Raw genomic sequence first — 22,827 nt, forward strand, 5'->3', positions numbered from 1 at the left:
GCTGCACTGCCATAGATGTAGAATCTAGTTCATAATTATGGGTTAAGAAGATACAGATAACACTGAATACAACTGATGTATACAATACCAGGCCCAGACTATGCACTACAGTACACAGATTAGGCATGTTGTGCACCAGACATTCCCTTACCCATACAGGCAAGAGTATGTGCAGAAAGCAGTCATCATCATTTTAACAGGTGAGGTAGGACACAGTAACAGGTGACAGCAGGTAGAGCTATGAGAATTAGAATAAACAGTCTGATGAGATATCAAGGAGTAAGGCCTAAGGACCATTGTTGGCCATGACTGTGAGAACAGCCACACTAAGGTGTGTTGGCTATTGTGGCCAAGGGTGGTAATAACAAATTCACTGAAACAGTATGTGACATCTGTATAAGCCCAGCCTGTAATTGTGCCCCTTGCATGAGGACCCTTGTACGCCATGGCTGATATGTCCTTCAGAAGTACAATGGTGGGCAATTGACAACTGCCTCATGGACAGAAAAATGGAAGCCATGTCGGCTATCAGTGACCTCAGAAGCCATGATTGCTCCAAGTTTCTGTATGTCAGGTCACTCTGCAGCTATTGCACATCCTCATGCAGGCCATGCACTACACTCACCAACTCTACCATGATGTGCATAGGCGCTGTCTGTCACTGGCTTACTGATATAAATATCTCCTCATTGATGCTAATTGTGGTACCCAGGTTAGGGAAAGACGTAGTATCATGGCAGCAATGCCCATGAACATGCTTCTCCTCTATGGTGTGTGCATGCACAATAGAGGCAGTGAGGCTGACAGATACCTCCTGTGGTGGTGGTGACTCCTGTGTAACTTGAGTGGGGGTCACACTTAAAAGATGTCCAGTGCCAAACAGCTGTTATCCCTGTAGTCTGGCCTCCCTCTCTGCCATCACATCATTTGTGAGGGATGTGCATGAGTCCTGTAATGTAAGTTTTGCTGGTACTGCTACTGTGTCATCTGACTGTGCCATGTGCCCATTGCCTGCATCCTCAGCCTGAGATGACCAACTGACATCAGGCATCTCATGTTCTGATGTGCTGGATCTTCCACTAGTGGAATCTATGAAAACATAATGTAACATACCCGTGGCAGTGCTGGAACACATAGGTTCATAGGTAATTACTAGGCTATTGATCTGTGAGGATCTTAAGAATCCTAGCCCTGCATTCCTGTAATAATTATTAGCCCTTATATTTTGCAATATGTATTTCAAAAAACAGGCTGTACAAGTTGAGGTAATTACATGTTCCCACTCTCCATGAGTACCATTAGTGCCAGATCAGGGGAGAATGTTGGGGTTACCCATCTATTTATCCAAGATACATTTAAATAGAGTAACAGAAGTACTGTGCTTTGTGTGGAGGGGACAGATGTTGCACAGAAGTGGTATATCTTTGTGGTACAGAGCTATCTCTTTAGCGTGTTCAGTTAATCTTGCAAAAGTGATTGAGGTCACTTGAGTGTTATGAGAAAAAACAAATAGCAAAAGAAAAAAAAGTGTCCACACAAAACTTGACCGATTCTGGGCTTGCTCTGATTTGATGGGTGACAGTTCCATACTCTTCTCTTTTATTTGTATTAATGTAGAACCAATGCTAGAGAGACTTCCTGAAGTTTTTCACAGTTAAAACAGACCAGTAGCAGACATGTCTGCACTAGACTGGACTTTAAAACAAACAAACAAACAAACAAAAAACACAGTAGCACACAGTGCTAGAGATGTTGCCATGAATTTATGGCAAGCAACTGTGCAGTGTGTGTGTGTGTGTGTGTGTGTGTGTGTGTGTGTGTGTGTGTGTGTGTGTGTGTGTGTGTATGTGTGCGTGTGCGTGTATGTGTGCGCAAGTGTATGTGGACTCATGCTCTGCCACTCCAGTGTACTCTGATTTTGCCTCTTACTTTTGCCATTTCTTGTAAAATGTTTGATTTTTCTGGTAAATCAGTGAGTTTTACAGTCATTAGAATTTTAAATTTCTTATTGTTTTCTTCTCTATGCAACAGCTGTTGTTATGTTAATGTTTTATGTAAACTACAGTTGCCTGTCTCTCATCTATCCCCAGTTTTGATAACATTTCTGATTTTACCAACTATCCTAAAAATGTTTGATTTTCTGGTAAATCAGTCAAGATTACAGTTAGTCAGTAATGCTAGTCATTTGAGTTTAATAGTTGTTATTGTTCATAAAATGCATATCTATGCAACACCTGTTGTTCTGCTAACTTTTAAATGAATTAAAGTTTCCTAAGCTATCCCCAGTTTTGCAGAACAACTCTGATTTTGCCATCCCTCATAAAATGCTTGATTTGCTGGTAAACTAATGAGGACTGCACTCAGTCAATAGTGCCAGTCATTATACTTTCATAATTCTTGGAAAATTTTGATTTTCTAGAAAGGTATTGAGTCTTACAGGGAGGGCAGCTTACTGGGGATGCACAAGCCTGTGCATTTCTTTGTGCCGGTCCCAAGCCCAGATAAATGGGGAGGGTCACGTCAGGAAGGGCATCCGGCATAAAAATTCACCAAATCATTTCATGCAGACACCATTAAATATTTCCATACCAGATCGGTCGAGGCACGGGTTAACAATGACCGCCACCAGTACTGTTAGCCAACAGGGTGCTGGTGGAAATTGGGCTACTGTTGGCCGAAGGAGGAGAAGAGGCAGAAGGCATGGCCAAAGGCCGGAAGAGAGGAGAAAGGCTAGGACTGTGGTAGTGGGGGTTGGAACTTAGAATGTTGGCAGTATGACTGTTATAGGGAGAAAGCTAGCTAATATGATGGACAGAAGGAAGGTTGGTTTATTGTGTGTGCAAGAGACCAGATGGAAGGGGAGTAAGGCTAGATGTACAGGAGGTGGGTTCAAATTGTTTTATCATGGTGTGGATGGGAGGAGAAATGGCATAGGAGTTATTCTGAAGGAACAGTGTGCTAAGAGTGTTTCGGAGGTGAAAAGAGTGTCAGATAGAGTGATGTTTATGAAACTGGAAATTGATGGTGTAATGATGAATGTTGCTCCACAAGTTGGGTGTGCAATGGATGAGAAAGAAAAATTTTGGAGTGAATTGGATGAAGTGGTGATGACTGTACCCAAGGGTGAGAGAGTGGTGATTGGAGCAGATTTCAATGGGCATGTTGGTGAAGGGAACAGAGGGAATGAGGAAGTGATGGGCAGGTGTGGTGTTAAACAAAGGAATGCAGAAGGTCAGATGTTAGTGGATTTTGTGAAAAGGATGGACATGGCTATGGTGAATACATATTTTAACAACAGGGAGGAGCATACGGAGACATACAACAGTGGAGGAAGTTGCACACAGGTGGATTATATCTTATGTTGGAGGGCCAGTTTGAAGGAGATTAGAGACTGTAAAGTGGTAACCGGAGAAAGTGTAGTTAGCCAGCATAGGATGGTGGTTTGTAGGATGATGTTGGTGATCAAGAAGAGGAGGAGGAGTGTGAGGGCAGCACCAAGGATCAAATGGTGGAAATTGAAAAAGGGTAATTGTGAGGTGGAGTTCAGGGATGAGTTAAGACAGGCACTGGGTGGCAGTGAAGAGTTACCAAATAGCTGGGTAACTACAGCAGAGCTAGTAAGGGAGACAGCTAGAAATGTGCTTGGTATCACATCTGGACAGAGGAAGGATGACAAGGAGACATGGGGGTGGAATGAGGCAGTACAGGAGAGTATACAGACAAAGAGGCTGTCAAAGAAAAAGTGGGATTGTCAGAGAGATGAAGAAAGTAAACAGGAGTTTAAGGAGATGAGGTGCATGGCAAAGAGAGAGGTGGCGAAGGATAAAGATAAGATGTATGAAGAGTTGTATAAAAGGTTGGACACTAAGGAGGGAGAAAAGGACCTGTACCGATTGGCTAGACAGAGGGACCGAGCTAGGAAAGATGTGCAGCAGGTAAAGGTGATAAAGGATAATGAGGGAAACATACTCACAAGTGAGGAGTGTGTGTTGAGGAGATGGAAAGAGTACTTTGAGGGGTTGATGAATGAAGAGAATGAGAGGGAAAGAAGGTTGGATGATGTAGGGATAGTGAATCATGAAGTACAATGGATTAGCAAAGAGGAAGTAAGGATAGCTATGAAGACAATGAAGAATGGAAAGGCTGTTGGCCCAGATGACATACCTGTAAAAGCATAGAGGTATTTAGGTGAAATGGCAGTGGAGTTTTTAACCAGATTGTTTAATGAAATCTTAGAAAGTGAGAGGATGCCTGAGGAATGGAGAAAAAGTGTTTTGGTACCGATTTTTAAGAATAAGGGTGATGTGCAGAGCTGTAGTAACTACAGAGGGATTAAATTGATCAGTCACAGCATGAAGTTATGTGAAAGAGTGGTGGAAGCTAGGTTAAGAAGGGAGGTGATGATTAGTGATCAACAGTATGGTTTCATGTCAGGAAAGAGCACTACAGATGCGATGTTTCCTCTGAGAGTGTTGATGGAGAAGTACAGAGAATGTCAGAAGGAGTTGCATTGTGTTTTTGTAGACTTAGAGAAAGCATATGACAGGGTGCCTAGAGAGGAGTTGTGGTATTGTATGAGGAAGTCAGGAGTGTCAGAGAAGTATGTAAGAGTGGTACAGGATATGTACGAGGGTAGTGTGGCAGAGGTGAGGTCTGTGGTGGGAGTGATAGATGCGTTTAAGGTGGAGGTGAAGTTACATCAAGGATCAGCTCTGAGCCCTTTCTTATTTGCAATGGCGATGGACAGGTTGACAGACGAGATCAGACAGGAGTCTCCGTGGACTATGATGTTTGCAGATGACATTGTGATCTGTAGTGAGAGTAGGGAACAGGTGGAGGGGACCCTGGAGAGATGGAGATATGCTCTAGAGAGAAGAGGAATGAAGGTCAGCAGGACTAAGACAGAATATATGTGTGTGAATGAGAGGGAGGATAGAGGAATGGTGAGGATGCAAGGAGTAGAGGTGGCGAAGGTGGATAAGTTTAAATACTTGGGATCAATAGTTCAGAGTAACGGTGAGTGTGGAAGAGAGGTGAAGAAGAGAGTACAGACAGGATGGAGTGGGTGGAGAAGGGTGTCAGGAGTGATTTGTGACAGACAAGTACCTGTAAGAGTGAAAGGGAAAGTCTACAAGAGGGTAGTGAGACCAGCTATGTTATATGGGTTGGAGACAGTGGCATTGACAAAAAAGCAGGAGTTTGATCTGGATGTGGCAGAGTTAAAGATGTTAAGATTTGCATTGGGTGTGACGAGGGTGGACAGGATTAGGAATAAGTATATTAGAGGGTCAGCCCAGGTTGGAAGGTTTGGAGACAAAGTCAGAGAGGCAAGATTACGTTGGTTTGGACATGTGCTGAGGAGGGATGCTGAGTATATTGGGAAAAAGAAGCTAAGGATGAAGCTACCAGGTAACAGGACAAGAGGAAGGCCTAAGATAAGGTTTATGGATGTGGTGAGAGAGGACATGCAGGTGGTTGGTGTAACAGAGCAAGGTGCAGAAGACAGGAAGAAATGGAAACAGGCGATCCGCTGTGGTGACCCCTAACGGGAACAGCCGAAAGAAGATGATGATCACAGACAGATAAACAACCCAGACAGTAAAAATCTGAATTGTCTGCCAGATATTGTCTGGGACAACAACTTTATAAATTGGAGAGGTGACAGACAGACATTGAGAGGACGTGCAATGTCAGATGGTAAAACCCCCACAGGGATGAATATAAGACCAGGAAGTACAGAGAGGTCACATGCCATTAAAAGAGATGAGCAGGAAACAAATGAATCACAAGGACAACCACAAGGAAAAGAGAAAAGAGACAAGGTTGTGGAAGGGAAACAAGTGCAAGAGATATATCAAAAGGACAGAAGAATGAGAAACCTCTCCCATGGGAAATTTAGGCACAAAAGGAGAGAAAGATGCAGAAGAGACAAGTAAAGAAGATGAGAGTATGGTACATTGGGTGGTTTGGGGGACTCCCAAGTGAACTGCTGAATAAACAAGGAACTAAACATACTGTGTAGAAGCACTTATGATGGATGACAGAGTCAAAGAAGTAGACGGCAGGACTACAGAAGGATTGAAAGTTACAAAAGAAGAAAGAAGCAATACATAACTGGAAGAAATGGACACTGAAAGGCAGTTGACCATGGACAGTGCAGGAAATATGCATTAATGAAACACATCCCAGGGAATACAGCATAAAAACTTTGCAAACAGTGGGACAAAATGAATCAACTTCTGGGGCAAAGACTGGTAATGCAGCGAAGGGTGGGGTAGGAGCAAAGGAGCAAGCCTTCAAGGAAAGTGATATAGTTTTCATAACTACTTATTGATGTACAGTGAAATGCAATAAACATAGATTTGATCTCAAGCAAAATGTATAAAAGTATGAAGAGGGCCAGGATAATCATGATAAGTAAAGGGGAAGGACATAGGGAGGAAGTTGGAAATAATAGGCCTATTTCATGGATTAATGTATATGTCAGGATTTTGGCAATGGTATTGGCAGTAAGACTGGATGAAGTATTGCCAAAAATAAAGAAGCAGGACAAAATGATTTGTGAAGGAAAGGAAGGCAGAAAAAAACTTGTGGGAATTGCTGGAATTTAAGTACAGGGATGAAAAGAAGCAGGAGGAGGAAGGTGGGAGTGTGCTCTTTAACCCACAGAAGGCCTTTGACATGGTGAGTAGGAATTCCTATGGAAGATACTGCAGAAAATGCAGGTAGGGGAAAGGGTACAAAGCTTATACACTGGACACAGGCTATATTCCAAGACACAACAATTAAATGGAGACATATCTGAGGATACAAGGAGAGGGTTGGAGACCGGGGATGGTGCTCATTATCCCCAGGCCTGTTCACACTTGTGACTGAGGAGCTGACAGTGGAAATCAGACAGAATTTAGCAATGCAAGAAGAAAAGGAGGAAATACATTTCAGTTTATGTTATATGCACATGGCTTTATATATCAACGCCACAGCATGTGGCTGCAGCAATGGGTATTTGAGAAGTTTAAGGAAGTGGTTAGATGCAGGTGCAACAACAAAAAGACGGTAGTGATAAGATTATATAAATGGAAGTGGAAGGGAGGACTAGGTGAGATAAAAGAGGCAGAGTTCCCCACATATCTATTGCTCTGTGTTGGGAACATGGTGAAGAGGCAGTCAGCAAAAATCTAGAGGATAAAAGTTGGAAAAACGGTAAGGGATAGTCTTGGGGGGAGCATTTATACACTGCTTGAGAGAATGAATGCAGCAAGGATAATGATACTACCAATAATCCTCTACCTACCCCCCCCCCCCAGGACAATAGGCTAAGCAAATGCAAAAATACACAGAAGACTGGGTCAATAAGGGTAAGGATGAAAGAGTGAGCAGGACAAAAATGAGAATGAGTAGGAAAAGGGAACTTGGGGCTCCCACATATCCCACCATGTGCACTGAAATGTAACATCATTAACTGGATAGAAACAGATGAGAAGGAACTTAAGGAAAAGAGAGTATTGGACAGGGAGATGTGGAGACACTTACTATAGTAAATAAATGAAGCAGCACTCAAAGAACTGGGATGCATGAAATGAGGTGAAGAGAACCTCACAAACAGAGGGGAACAGTAAGGTGGGGGACAGGGAAGATAATGAAGAAATCTGGAGAAGTGGAATAGCTAAAAAAAAGATTTGTTATGCATTCAAAAGGATGGCAGAGAATATTTAAAACAATGGTGGAGTTAATGCAGAAATACAGAATACCAGAGACCCATTGGTAGAGCTACTTGGTACTCAGGGGACTTGGAAAAAATCTAGACGGGGGAAATGGGAGAAAGAGGCAGGCAAGAAAGGAGGGCAGGATGGCACCTTGGAGGAAATAGAAGCAGTTACAGAAACAAAGGGCAAAGCAGATATATGAAATATTAGGAGAAAGAAGGGACAAGGCTGAAGAAGTGAGAAGGAGAAAGAACTGTGGAAGGGAAGAAGGATGCAAGGGAATTTCAAGATGCTGGCAAAAGATAATTCCAACAGTAAGGCATAAGCACAAAGTTCACGGAGTGGAGAGTGAAGCCTGAGGATAATGCAGAGATGATATCTAACCCCCCCTGAGATTGGTAAAGAAAGGAAGGAAGGCAGGCAGGAAGATAATAGATGCTGGAGTTGTCAGGAGGAAGAGGCAGGAATGATGTACATATTCTGGGACTGTAGGTGAGCACAAGATGTCGGGAAACAGCCACAGATTATTTGAGGAAACACATTTCAAAAGGAAGAGCACACTTGGAAATTCTGTATAAGGGGACATAAAGAAAAAGGGCAGTATCTAGAAAGAAAGAGAAATGAACATTAGCAAAGTTAAAACCATCATCTGTTAAAACTGGATGGTGACAAAAGCAATACTGGCACAGGAATTACACAAGACATTTCTGGAGACCGGGAAAAGATGGCAAAAAATGACTAGAATAAGGAAAGGAGAAGAGGAAAAATGAAGTCTTTGGAAAGGGGCAATCTAATACTGTAAGAGTGAAAATAATATCAAGAGGAAGGAGAAACAAAGCCATAGGGAAACCAAGGGGGATGGGGATAAGGTAGGAAATGAAGCAATCAATCACTGATGAAATAGGATGCACCATATATGAGGACACACCTGAATGTAATATACTGCATGGAGTTAGCTTAAATTATTTAGTGTAAACGCCAGTTTTGGGTTATGTCCCAATGGAAAAAATAAGATGGACTGTAGGTAAAGATATAAGCAAAAACAGGGCCGATGGCTGGTGGTGATAAAGTGCACCATGCATAAGGATTGCACTACAGAGGTGATATGGAAATTTGCTTTGTGCAATAAAGTTTGACTATATAAAAAATAAATGAGTATTACAGACTGTCAATAATGACAGTTAGAGTTTAGCTCTTATTGCTCAGAAAATAGAAGTTTATGCAGCACATATTCTCTTAACTTTTAAAGTGAATTAGAGATGCCTGCCTCTCATCTACCCTTGATTTTGCAGAACATCTCTGATTTTGCCTCATATTTTTGTCCTATCCCTCATAAAATGCTTGCTTTTCAAGTATATTACTGAGGATTACAGTCAATAAAGTCAGTCATTAGTACTGCATAACAATAGTTGTTTGCCTCTCATCTCTCCATGGTTTTGCATAATGTCTCTGACTTTTCCTAATATGTTTTTGCCCTGTCCCTTGTTAAAGTCCTTATTTTCTGGTAAATCGCTTAGAAATGCAGTCAATCTATAATAACAGTCATTAGACTTTCATAGTTCTTTTTGTTCAGAAAATGTATATGGCTGCAACAACTGTTTTTTCTGTAAAGTGAATTAGAGTTGTTTGGCACTTAGCAAAGACTATTAAGGCTTTGAGCTGTTAAATTCTTTCCTTTAGTCTAATGTGCATGCTTTGATTCCATCCACCCCTTTTTTCCTACTGTGTGTCTTTGAGTACATCACTTAACCAGATATGCTCCCAGGTACCCTTAAAAATGGACAGTTTGCCTAGTGGGATTACCTCTTTAACAAATAGGTAAAAATAAAAATAAAAAAAAAATTCTCCTGCTTTTGGTCTTTGTACCTACATTATTTTTGGCTTTGTCTAGAATTCTTGGGCAAAGATGTTGAGAAATATTTTGGGATTATTCCTTATAAAAGTTGTGGCTTTTTGTCAAATTGTTGTGGACTGCAATCACTAAATAATGACAAAGATGTGAGTTTCAGATTTCATGTTCTTCTGAAAATGTTTGTTAATGCACAGGTTGTTATTCTAGCAACTTTCTAAGTATACAAGTGAAGTATTTAAAATCTGTTTCTGATTCTTGGTGTTTATCTCTAATTCTGCAATTAAGAAGTTGAGACGCCAGAGGGGAGTTGCAATGAATTACATTGTATAGTTCTGGCAGCAGTGAGCTGAGATACATTTCTGGGCTATTCTGTTTGTCATTATTCATTCACTTAATCTCAAGCAGATCTCTGAGGTGTAGTTAGTTATACAAGTGGCTTTAATTGATGGTCACATCTGTGCATGCACATGCACACACAGAAGGCATATTTCTGAACTGTTCTCACTTTTGCCTCATATTTGTGGTCTGTTCCTTATAAAGTGTGTGGACTGCAATCATTAAATAACAGCAAATGTGAGTTTCAGACTTAACATCCTTCAAAAAATGCTTGTTAATGCAAAACCTATTACACTAGCAACTTTTTAAGTATACAGGACAGTATTTAAAAGCTGTTTCTGAGTTTGGGTCTTTTTCTCTGATTCTTGAGATAAGAGCTTGGCAGAGTGGATGCGAAGGGTACTTAGAGCAGTCAGTAAAATTATAATCTGAGTCACTTTTTATGTATTTGTTCATTCATTTGACCACACACAAACATCTGGGGTGTACAGAGATAAACAAGGGACTGTAATTGATGGTCATATGTGTGTGTGTGTGTGTGTGTGTGTGTGTGTGTGTGTGTGTGCGCGCATGCGCACATGTGCACACAGATACTTGAAGTTTTATATCTCTCAAGTGATGTGAAGTATTTAATGCTGTAAAGATGGAATAGCTCTTTAAAACTTTGAAACTTTTGAATCTGACATTGAGGCTGGTAAATCATGTGATTTAATTGTTATATTTAAGGAGAGACTTTTAAATTTTGTTTTATCTGATGAAGTCTTTTTATTTAAGATGAAAACACTTATCCCATAATTAAAAGTTTGTTATAAAAGTTTTTTTGCTGGACCTGAGTTGTTCACAGCATTCTGTTCTTTGTATTTTTATCAGTTTATCAGTTTGCTTCCCATAGTAGTTATGGTGTAATGGAAAAAAATCAGTGCTTTATAAGTTGAGCCACATTCTTTGGGCTCATTCCTTGGTTTCCTTGTTTTGTTGACTGCTGCCAATATGTTTATTATATCATTGTGGACATAGTTCTGGGCAATATGAACTCTACAAGTTTAATGTTAAGATTTTAACTCTGAATACATTTTTAATTTAGCTTCTTTTCTGGGCACATAGGTGAGAAATGCATTGTGTTAGGCTACAACAGTGTTTGCCTGGCACTTGCTGCAGATGAGTAAGGCTGTGAGTTATTAATGAACTAGTTCCTGAAGTGCAGGGTTTGATTCTGTCAGCCATCATTTGTCTACTGTGTGACATTACATACCTCTCAACCATACTGAATTCTTCAGTTTTTACCAGTTTTGAGGGCAAAATATTGGGGTGCCATAAATTCCTGAGTGGCCTCCTTAATTTCCGAATTTCCCAGAGTTTTCTTTTTTTTTTTTTTTTACAGTTTAACACTTTTAATGATGTGTGGCGGCACTGCGTGCATGATTACATCAACTACAGTTTGACTGGAGCTGGAATAGGGAATATGAACAGCAATGGTGGGGGGAGATGTATATATATAAGTTTGCAGATTCCATCCACATCATGTCCCAAACTCCAGGTAATAACATTTGTTGTTCTTCAGGCCATTTCAACTTCTTTTTATTTTATCTGCTGGGAAAGTGTGCTGTGCAATGAGTCTGTTTACTTGCTACTGTTGGACTTGGCCCATTTCAGTTATGTTATGTGTATAAGTTTTATATGCTGTTGCGTTAATGTCTGTGGGCTGTTTCAGTTGACTTGAGCTGAATGCAGTTTTAGTTCAGTGCTTCAGTCAGTTTACTTGCTACCATAATGTTGGACTTTGGCCGTTTCAGTTATGTTATGTACACACTTTTTATCTGCTGCAGCATGTTAATCTCTGTGAGCCGTTCCAGCTGACTTGAGCTGAATGCAGTTTTAGTTCAGTCAGTTTACTTGCTACTGTTGGACTTGGGGGGCCATTTCAGTTATGGTACGAGTACATGTTTTATCTGCTGCTGCTGCATGTTAATCTCTGTGGGGCATTTCAGCTGACATGAGCTGAATGCAGTTTATTTTATCTGTTGTGTGCTGGGCTGGCCATTTCAGTTATTTTAAGTGTGTGTATGATCGGGTTATTTTAAGTGTGTGTACGATCAGTTAATTTTAAGTGTGTGACTGTGTACGATCCGGTTATTTTAAGTGTGTGACTGTGTATGTTCGGGTTATTTACATGTGTGTACGATCGGGTTCATAGGTTCATACTAGGCTATCTGCCCTAGGGCATTTATAAGCCTAGCCAGAGTGTGTTTGGCTTTCGCCACCCATTTTAAATTAATTTTGCTATGCCCTTTTTCGAGGTTAGTATACTGTGCCTCTGTCTAACAGTGACACAGAAGTGATACCCGGGGTAAACCTACGATCTCCCATCCACTCATCAAGATTCCTCTTGAAGAAAGTCAATGAGGGACTCTGCCTAACTTGGACTGGGATTTTATTCCAGAGTGAAGGGAGCCTCTGGGTTATGAATCTGTCCCTCCAGCATGTCCTATTTATTTCAGTGCTGAGGTTCAAGTCTCTCGAGCGCATAGCTCAATGGGATTTGGATTTTCTGAGGTGCAGCATGTCCATTAATTCCGGGTTGGACATGGCTTTATATGTCAGGCACAGATCGCCTCTGAGCAGGCAGTATGCCATTGAGTAGAGCTGGAGTTTCTTTAACCGGGCAGCATATGGCATCTGTTTGAGCCCTTTGATCCTCTTGGTGATGTACTTTTGGGGTCTTTCCAGTTGCTGCAGGTGTCTGGTAAGGTACATCCCAAAAGGGGCATTGTACTCAATTATGGGCCTGATGAGGGATGAGTAAAGAGGCACGATGACCTCCCCTGATCTAGATGTGAATCCCTTCATGATTAGGTGGGCTATATAAAATGTTCTTCTAACCACTTTGGCCACATGGTTGTCAAATGAGAGATTGCTATCAACTTGGGTCCCCAGGTCCCTAATTACTTCTTCTGTACTTAATGGATTACCACCTATGTGGTAATTTGTGGGCACTTTGTTTTTGCCAAAGGGGATGACTATACACTTTTTGGCGTTTAGCTTGAGGCCATGGCTCTGGCACCAGTTGTCTGTTTCTATGAGGCCCTTTTGGAGGATGCTTGTGTCGGCTGGAGAGTCAATTATGGCGCCCAGTTTGCCGTCATCTGCGAACTTGGTCAGCCACAGTCCTTCCGTGTTGGCCTGTACCACCGAGAAATATATACCAAACAAGAGAGGTCCCAGGACTGAGCCTTGTGGGACGCCACTTGTAACTGGTTTGGAGTCTGACATGGCTCCAGCAATTCTAACCATGTGGGTTCTGTCCTTGAGCCAGTTTGCAACCCATCTAGTGACATAGGGATTTATATTTAAGCTGGTGAGCTTGTCTATAATGCCCAAGTGGGGTATTGTATTGAAAGCTTTTGCGAGGTCCCGGTAGGCTGTGTGGACCACCTTCCCCTCATCAATGGCCTTGGTGACTGTTTCAAAGAAATCGACCAGGTTTAAGAGGCAGGATCTGCACTTAACAAAGCCGAACTGGGTAGGATCCAGTGTCTATAGGTCCCCAGTATCTTTATTTATGAGGTCCATGATGATCCTTTCCATAGCTTTGTAGACCAAGCTAGTCAGGCTTATGGGGTGATAGTTTCCAGGATCCGTTGAGGCACCACCTTTGTGGAGAGGGACCACTGTTGCTGTATGCCACTCTTTGGGTACATATCCTGTAGTAAGGCTGAGATTGAACAGTAGTTTTATGTTTGGGTTTAAATCTTCTTGGAGTTCATGTAGTACGCAGCCCGGGACACCGTCTGGTCCCATTGATGCTGTGTTTTTTGCTTTGGAGAGGGCGGCTCTTATCTGAGCATCTGAGATGTCAGGGGGGCAGCACTCTGCTGGGATAGATATTTGCCCTTTTGTCGGCAGGGGGAATTTTGCGCTGAACCTGTCAGTTAGGATGTTGGCAACGTCTGTGGGTTCGGTGTATTTTTTGTCATTTTGGACTAATTCTGAGCATATCTGGGAATTCCCACCCAGGTTCCAAACATAACTAAAGAAAGCCTTGTGATTATCCTTAGCGCCCTGTGCAATTTTTCTTTCGAAGCTGGCCTTAGACGATTTTATGAGTGCCCATAGTTTTTTGCTAATACTGATCAGAGATGCCTTCCCTTTTTGGGATTTTGCTCTATCATGTAGTAGCTTCCTCCTTCTATTGTATAGTTTGTTTATGGCTGGGGTCCACCAGACAGGACTTCTGCCTTTGGAGGATTGGGTCTTGGTTTTATTTGGGATTGCATGATCCATGCATTCCTGAAGGTGTTCATAGAATGTGTTTATAAAGGATTCTGCAGTCTGGGCCGTATTTTCCACAGGCCCGGGGCTTTGAAGGATTCCACCTCGGTTTTGAGGAGTGCGAAATTTGCTTTAGAGAAGTTTTTCACTGTGGTTTTCTGGGCAGGGGGTGGGGTCGGGATGTGAATATCCAGTGAGATTAGTTTATGGTCTGATCTTACCAGTGAGGGATACACTTCTGGTCTGGAGCATAGAGTCCCCATGTTGGTGATGATCAGGTCCAGTATGTTTTCCCCTCTTGTGGGAGTGGTAACAAGTTGTTCCATAGCATTTGAGTTTATAAATTCTAGGAACCTTTGGGCTAGGGTGTTGGAGCTAGAGTAATGCTCCCAGTCTATGTTTGGGTAGTTGAAGTCGCCCAATATAATGGTGTTTGGAGAGACCTTCATATTTTCCAGTGTTCTCAGGAAGGCTGAGTGGGGTTCCTGGGTTTGGGAGGGTGGTCTGTAGCAGGCTATAAACTGGAAGGCAGTTTTACCCACTGTTAGTTGCACATGGATAGTCTCTGATGCTTCGTGCTGTGCCACCAACCTGAAGGTGTGGGTATCCAAAACGAAAGATGTGTGCAAGTCTATAACAGCCAAAAAACAAGAACAGGACTTGCACGAGTGTCCAAATGAAGGTCAAAAACCAAACTCCTTAAGTAAACACAAGCACTTTATTCCATTAACGCTGCGAAACAGAAAAATACGTTTTCGACATAAAATCCAAGTCTTCATCAGAAATAAAACCAAAATGGTTTTATTTCTGATGAAGACTTGGATTTTATGTTGAAAACTTATTTTTCTGTTTCGCAGCATTAATGGAATAAAGTGCTTGTGTTTACTTAAGGAGTTTGGTTTTTGACCTTCATTTGGACACTCGTGCAAGTCCTGTTCTTGGTTGAAGGTGTGGGTATCTTTGACGAATATTGATACTCCCCCTCCTTTTGTGGTTCGATCCAAGTTTTGGGGCCCAAAAGCATGGTATGAGGTATAACCTGGTAGTGCTGGGGTGCTCTCGGGAGCCTTGAACCAGGTTTCTGTTACTCTACAGATATCGATGTTCTCCATGCTAAGGAGAGTTTTGAGTGCGTGCATCTTGAGGTTTAGACTTCTGGTGTTGAGTAACATTACTCTTAGTTTCTTATCCCTTGTGATACCTATGGAGGTGGGTTTGTCTTTTGAGCCTTGCCTAAAAAAGGCACTATGAGGGTAGCAAGAGCCTTTGCCAATATCCGAAAGCCCAGGGGTGACAGGTGCAAGCTGTCCCTAGCGAAGCATCGTGGCTTGTCGAGCATATCATCCCAGGCTGACAGGCACTTGATCCCCTTTGAATGACACCAATACTTAAGCCAATTGTTGAAATTGATCATCTTGTCTTCATATTGTGGCATCATTCTTGGTGAGGGTAAGATGCTACTCAAGGTCAGGGTCATACCGGCCTGGGCTACATGCTCAGAGAGCTCCTCTATGTCTCTTTTCATGTAGTCCAGGGAGGTACGTCTCAGGTCATTCATACCAGCATGGACAATGACTGAGTCATATTTGTACTTGCCTTGGAGTGACCTGAGTGCTTGTGTTATGTGGCGGATCCTAGCGCCCAACAGGCAGCTCACCGTGACCTTCTCCTTGATCAGCCTGGTGAGCGGGACGTCAGTGTGCCTGACGATAGAGTCACCTATTACAAGTGTATCAGGTGTGTTGTTTAGCCTTAAGGGCTGTGACTGTTTGGCACACTGGCTTTGTGAGCTATGTGTTGCACGTGTTTTGTTTTGGGGTAGCGGTTGCTTGGGTGTCTGCTTTGGAGGTCTCTGCTGCTTAGGCAGATTTTTATTTAGAGCCTCCGAGTATGTTTTTGTGTGTTTATGTATTTGGTTTGCTGCTGTGGTAGGTCTATGTGAGACTGGAATTGTAGTGAGTGTGGTTTCCTTCTCCTCCTGACTGGTTACGCCAGTACTGAGTTGAGAGAGCTTAGCCTCCAGTTTGGCTATATGGTTGCATCTCTCACATGTGTTGGAATTTGTTGGGAGGAGGAGAGGGTTGTCTGTGTACATGAGGCAGTTGTAACATTGCCTCAAGATTCCCAGATTCATCAGCTGGACCGGAGAGGAGATTGACAGCTGATCTTTGGACATGCTAGAATAGTATTGGGAATTCCTTTATAATTGAAAAAAGGGCCAATGGGGAACAAGGTACTCAAGGGGAGTTTGTGAGGGTGTAGTGCTTTTAATTTTTTAGTGCTGACTTAGTGAGCAAGTGCCAGGTAACTTAAATGCAATGTGTTACAGGCAACTTAAATGCAAAAATGACAAACAGTAACTTTCTTTCAAGTGAAACAAGGAAATACGTATAGTAAGCAATGCAGATATCACTAGGGATCCACAGAAGCACTGAAAAGCTGCGTTTTAGGTGAAATTAGCGTTTCAGGGAAATAACAAGCAAACAAACAACAAGCATACAAACAAAGCTAGATTCAGTAGGCCTGGATCTAGTCTATGCTACAGCAAACAAGGTGTACCAGTTTCAGTAAGAAACAGTTCAAATATGCAGGCACTATAAGCCTTTAACCAGAAATTCCCAGCTCAGAAGGGCAGAGTCCAGCCTCTCCTCCCACAAGAGTGCAGACCACAAACCTTGTTAATGTAAAATAACTGGCATGAAGCCCAAGTGCTTAAACCAGAACTAATACACTTTTAGAATAACAGACACTGAGCCCTCAATCAGCATTTCCCAACTTAGAAGGATGTAAGCTACCTGTCCTGCCACCACAGTGCAGGCTACAAACCTTCCTAATGTAAAACAACTGGTCTGAAGCCCAAGTGCTTAATTCAAAAGACTTAGAATGATAGCTACACTTTAATCAAGTTACTACCAAGCAGTAATAAATACAATGGAATACTTTAAAGAATGCCTGGATTAGTGCTCAAGTTATACAAACAAAGCTAGATTCAGCAGGCCTGGATCTAGTCTATGCTACAGCAAACAAGGTGTACCAATTTCAGTAAGAAGCAGTTCAAATATGCAGGTACTATAAGCCTTTAACCAGAAATTCCAGGCTCAGAAGGGCAGAGTCCAGCCTCTCCTCCCACAAGAGCGCAGACCACGAACCCTCTTAATGTAAAATAACTGGCTTGAAGCCCAAGTGCTTAAACCAGAATTAATACACTTTTAGAATAACAGACACTGAGCCCTCAATTATTTTAAGTGTGTGTATGATCGGGTTATTTTAAGTGTGCATGTGTCTGTGTGTTTTGTCTAATTTTGAGAACATCTTTATGAACTGATTGTAATTATATTCTGAGCTCTGCTACAAAAAATAAAAACAAAGGTTTCTTTGACTGATACTTACTGTGCTTTTCTTAAAGAGATGAGAGCTCTGCCACAAAAAAAAAAGGTTTGTCGGGTATTTTCTGTGCTGAAAGTGATGTTGCATACATAGCTGGGAGTCGTGCTGAGTTTCCTCTTCCCTAGATTGGTAATTTTATTTGAAAGAACCTCTTTGGAATGTGTACCAGAGTTGCATATTTTCTGTACCTCCTTGTGTCTATTAATATACTAACCATGATGAATGCTCCAAACTTAGCACGGTTCTCAGATCCTGTGGTTTTGAGCATCGTACTACATTATAAGTAATTTCAAATAGGCATGAAACAAATGAAGTAAAGTGAAAAAGGCTTTCCCCTAAGGAAAAAAATTGGTCCTTAAATCCCTTTTTTAGGTTATGAAAAAGATGTGGTGCACAGTGGGTAACAGTAGAATTAATGTATATAGAATGTTCGCATACTGGTCGCTTTGCTAAGTGTAAAATTAGAATTGTCAGGGCCCTAGCTCACAATGAGAGGAAGCTAATCGGTCATAGTAACCAATTGATTTTCATATATTCATTGTGTTTGTCAGCAGTTCTGCATCAATACTGTGTAAAAACCTTTTGAGCTGTGAATTTGCCCTGCAGTTGACAGCAAATGAACCTTCTCTTTCAGTAAGACTGCTTACCGATAATCAGGGCACGATTATAAAACCTCCGTCTCTGCCATTTTCTGTTCCATTTTCATTTTCACCTCCATGATGCGTTTTTGTAAGTCATTATGCTCTGCCTTGTGCATATTATTTACAGAGACAGAAGAGTTTGTTGAGATAACACTAGATATTTGAATGTGTTCATGCAGAAGAGCATCATCTTTGCAATGCTAGATTTGATTTTCATTACACATTGCACATTTTAAAAGTATGCATGTATTCTCCATTGTGCAGACTGAACATTCTACACAACTATTCCTAGGAAGGAAATAAATACACTTCTTATGCTTTGCTTGTATATGTGTATGTGTGTGTAAAATGCCCATTGCAAACTTACCTGGTGGTTAGAGTTAGCCAGGCTCAAACCTGTACCTTAGGTACAAGGAGCAAGAGCTTAAATTCCCTCCCCACACCAGCTCTTTGGCCTGTTCTTCTGACTAATTTGCTAGGAAACCACAAATTTTAAGAACTGATTTCACTAAATAATGATAGGAAAAGAAACTTAAATGGCTATCTTTTAGGAAACGCATGCTAACACAAAACACTTTTTAAACATTGCTTGTACAATCTTAGAAAAGTTGCTACTTGATACAATAAAATGTTTTGTGTTTATTGTTTATTGCAATGTTTAAAATGTGTCCCTGGTTATGGGACTTTGCCTCCCCCCCCAATAAATGTTGACCTTTTTCTTAAGTTGTGCTGCACAATTCCTCAGGGAGGGAGAAGTTTAGGGCTGCTTAGGTGAAGTCTGCTTGTGTTAGTATCTGGGGCCATATTTGGTTGTCTGTTCTTCAGTTTGTGTTTAAAAGTTAGTATCCCACAATTCCATTGGCGTGGGTGGGGTCACATAATCATGTATACAAATTTTATGTTAATTGGCATACAGATTTGTACCTATTTTCATGGGCCTTTGTCCAGATTTTTGATGTTTCCAGGTTGAGAGGTATGTGTGATAATGAACAAGTCATTTCACCAGACAGTCCTGGTCTGCCCTTAAAGTGGACATCTGTGTATAATGGGCAGCCCCTGTCTGTTAGCAAATTCATTGCACATTGTGTTTGAATCCCTGCACCCTTCTTAACGCAGGTACTGTGTACTTCAGGATATACTATTTGACTATGAATACCAGCTCATCTTTAGTAGTTTAATGGATTTCCAGATGCATTTTCAGTAAAGGTGAGTTTAAGGGGTAGACAGATTTTACTGTTAAGTCTATTTTCAATGTGAGTGTTTTTCTTTAGCAAATGGTTGCCAATGCTTTTGCTGTAAAATTTAAAATAAAAGTATTAAATGAAATACAAACTTCAGTGATCAGTGTAAAAGTGAAAAAGAAAATAGTATGTACACCAACAGGTTTAAAAAGTGCATTATGGGAACGGGGCAGAAACTGCCAATTAACAGGAGATTGGCATGGCTCTGGGTGCTGATCCATTGCTCTTCCTAGGGCCCCATTTGACCATGATCTGGCTCTCTCATCACTAGAGAATTTCCTGGTCCAGATACAGACTTGGTGCAAGGGAATATTCATCTGAATAAATGAAAAGAATTTAATTACTAATAGGAAAGCAGCTGCATTTGTAATTATTAGTTAGAAAGACTACAGGTTTGGTCCTATATTCACTGTAAGCATTTAAATGTCTAATACTTTTTATTTATTTATCTGTCTGCCTATCCATCTATCTGTCTATCTATCTATCTATCTATCTATCTATCTATCTAGCCATCTATTTGCTTGTAAAGTGGGTAAATCAACTGGTCCTCGGAACACACGACAAAGCTATTAATTTATGCTACAGAATATACTATTTGACTATGAATCCCAGTCATGTACACACACACACATACACCCACCCACACACACAGAACACATGCATTCACATACACACACAAATGTACACATGCAGAAACATAGGTACACACACAAACATGCATGCACGTGCAGTGTGTGTGAGAGATACATGAGACTACTTGGTTCTATTGATGTTGCGCTCATGCCAAATTTCCTGATCACACTAATCCACCTGTACCACTGTTCCCGCTTACCATATCAGTAACTTACAATAAAAATAACATTTTCATCAGTTCTCCAGGTGGTCGGACTCATGTACCCCCTAATAGGAGCATTCTATTTCCATAACTGTGATCTCTAAATATAATACCTCCATAGTTTCACCAACTGGGAGAAAAGGTAAATACTATATTATTATTATTTTCTGAGATGATGTGATCTTAGGGGTGGTATATTTAGAGTATGGGGGTGAGGCAGTAGGGGAGAAATACCTGTAAAATCATAAGAAGTTCTTATACAGTCAAACAAACATTGAGATGGTCTACCAGCCAAAAATAAAACTGTCATTGGTACCTCCATGGTATGTTTAACTCTGGTAAACCAAAGTAGACCCGTCTCTGTGTATTTATTGATGTAGGCACACAACTCATTTCAGTGAGAAGAAATGGCTGGGTGATAAGCTCTGGCAGTCATCATGCTATATAGAATTATGGCCTTTTAAATGAAGCTGCTTAAATGGCTTAAAGTCAGTGAATTTTTTTTTAATCATATGTCATCATCAGCTTTCTAATAGTTTATTAAAATCCAACTCTTGGCAAAGGCAAGTGTTAGTCTTTTTCCTGCGCCACTGCACCTGAGAGAAATAATACAGTTACAGAAATTTCAGGGAAACATAAGCAAACATTTCACTTACAAGTAGGACGAAGAAGACAAAGAACACATATGTGACAAAATAAATGGGTCCTAAGATTCTGTTGGCCTTATCAATGGCATCGTAATCAAAGTCTCCAAGGATGATACGAAACTGGGTAAAACTGAAAGAGAAAATACAGATGTGTCAAAAGAAGCTATTCCTGCATTCATCTTTTTCATCAGTTCTAAGCAAGAAATTACTTAATATATTTTTTATCAATATGCTATTCTTCTAGCAAAAAAAACCCAGGCATCCATCACTGTTAATGAGAGCGCTGTGCAGGTACATTATTTTTTGGTACATTTGGTGTAGTTACATATGATTTACATTTTTCATATCACAGGGACACTACTTATTTTTTACTAGGAATTTGTCACTGTTGCAGAGTGGGTTACTGCGATCCATGCATATGGCTTGAAATTTGCAATTGTTCAGCAACTAACTGTGGGAAATGTTGAAGAAAACAATGAACATTTTGCAGAAGTGTTAAGAAAAGTCGTAAGAAAAAGTAAATAAACTCAAAGCTCAGTGTGGGAAAGAGGCATTCATTATGCAGATGGCATAAGTCATAACTCACAGAAGGAATGACAACTCAAGAGGATGTTACCTCTTAGAGATCCTAGTAGGGTAATGAAAAATGTAATTTCTATACATGATCTGCAGATTAAGTGTGTACAGACATACTGTTTGGTTTACTGACTTAAGGACTAAACAATAGGGCTCACTTTGTGCCATGCAAATTATGTTTTAGAAATAATCAGTAACTGATCTTGCTGATTTTATTAAAAAAATACACAAACATAAGTCATATTGTTAAAATGAGATCATGATACCCCTTAGCAAGTTGCAAAATCTATCTTGGGTTATTTATTTCAGAGGTATCTTTCCTTGGGTTTTAAATGCCTCAATTTTTGGAACATATTTGTGCTGAGTTTCATTAAATACGTTTTAAAATTTCATACATTTCAATGCAAATTGTATAAAATTCATAAACAACTATATTTACATAAATTAGTCACAGTATCATGCAGAGAATCCTTGTTACATATAGCCCCAGTATGTATTATTTCTTGTATACTATACTGAGTCATTGTGACAATGTTTCGGTATACATCAATTGTCCTGGGAAATTTAAATCACTCATTTTTAAAAGACTAAATGCATGCATTTTGAAGATAAGTATGGGTTTGAAGACTGTGGGAATGGGGTTGAGTATATGAGTATATGTGAGTTTGGTAAGGGGATAGTGTATAATAGTTTTTTTGGGGGGTAGTCTTATATTTAGGACAGGGGTTGTTGCTGGGTGTGTGCACATATGTTTGATATGTGTTCTGTGTCAGAGATGTATGTCAGAGATATATGTTGGGGTAGTGTTATGGGAAGGGTTATCTAAGGTTGGGTGTATGGCTGAAGTTAGAGGTGGGGAGGGTTAAGGTTAGCAGGTATCAGTAAGGTGAAGTGCAGGGGTCCAAACAAAACAACAACAAAAGGTATAATAAAGCTTTGTCTGTGTCTTGCTGAATAACTAATCCATAGAGAAACACACCAGAGAACTCAATTCCATTAAACTTCTAAGTTTAAAAACAGGATACAAAGCATTTTGAGACAAGATTTGGTCTCAAAAGCTTTGTGTTCTTCTGTGCTTTATTTTCATTTTGGTGAACTCCCGACGGCTGTTATTCCCCTCTTTTGGATTGAGTAGCTAATCCACAAACAATAGGTTGAGCCTACAACTTGTCAAGAAACAATCTTAAATGTTGCCCCCTGCATGTCCCTTGTGGGGCATTTCAGTCCCAGTTTCCTTTCCTTTCAGGATTTCACAACTACAAAGAAAAGACAGACTCACAAGAAAAGGAAATCACTGCCAATGCACACAAAGACACTGGGAAAACGGCAAATGGGAA

The 22,827-nt window shown here is 40.8% G+C and overlaps 1 protein-coding gene across 1 annotated transcript in view; it reads right to left on the reverse strand.

Annotated features, from left to right (window-relative positions):
• The window catches only part of PKD2L1 (polycystin 2 like 1, transient receptor potential cation channel), a 505,878-nt gene that overhangs the window by 152,423 nt on the left and 330,628 nt on the right, over positions 1-22,827 (reverse strand). Inside the window, exon 9 of the mRNA XM_044056364.1 lies at positions 20,924-21,044. Coding sequence (XP_043912299.1) covers positions 20,924-21,044 — 121 coding nt within the window. The remainder of the gene's footprint in view (positions 1-20,923; positions 21,045-22,827) is intronic.

Source organism: Protopterus annectens, chromosome 14.part0, assembly GCF_019279795.1.
Source record: "Protopterus annectens isolate FY-2018-M chromosome 14.part0, PAN1.0, whole genome shotgun sequence".
In the NCBI taxonomy this organism is placed as follows: domain Eukaryota; kingdom Metazoa; phylum Chordata; order Ceratodontiformes; family Protopteridae; genus Protopterus; species Protopterus annectens.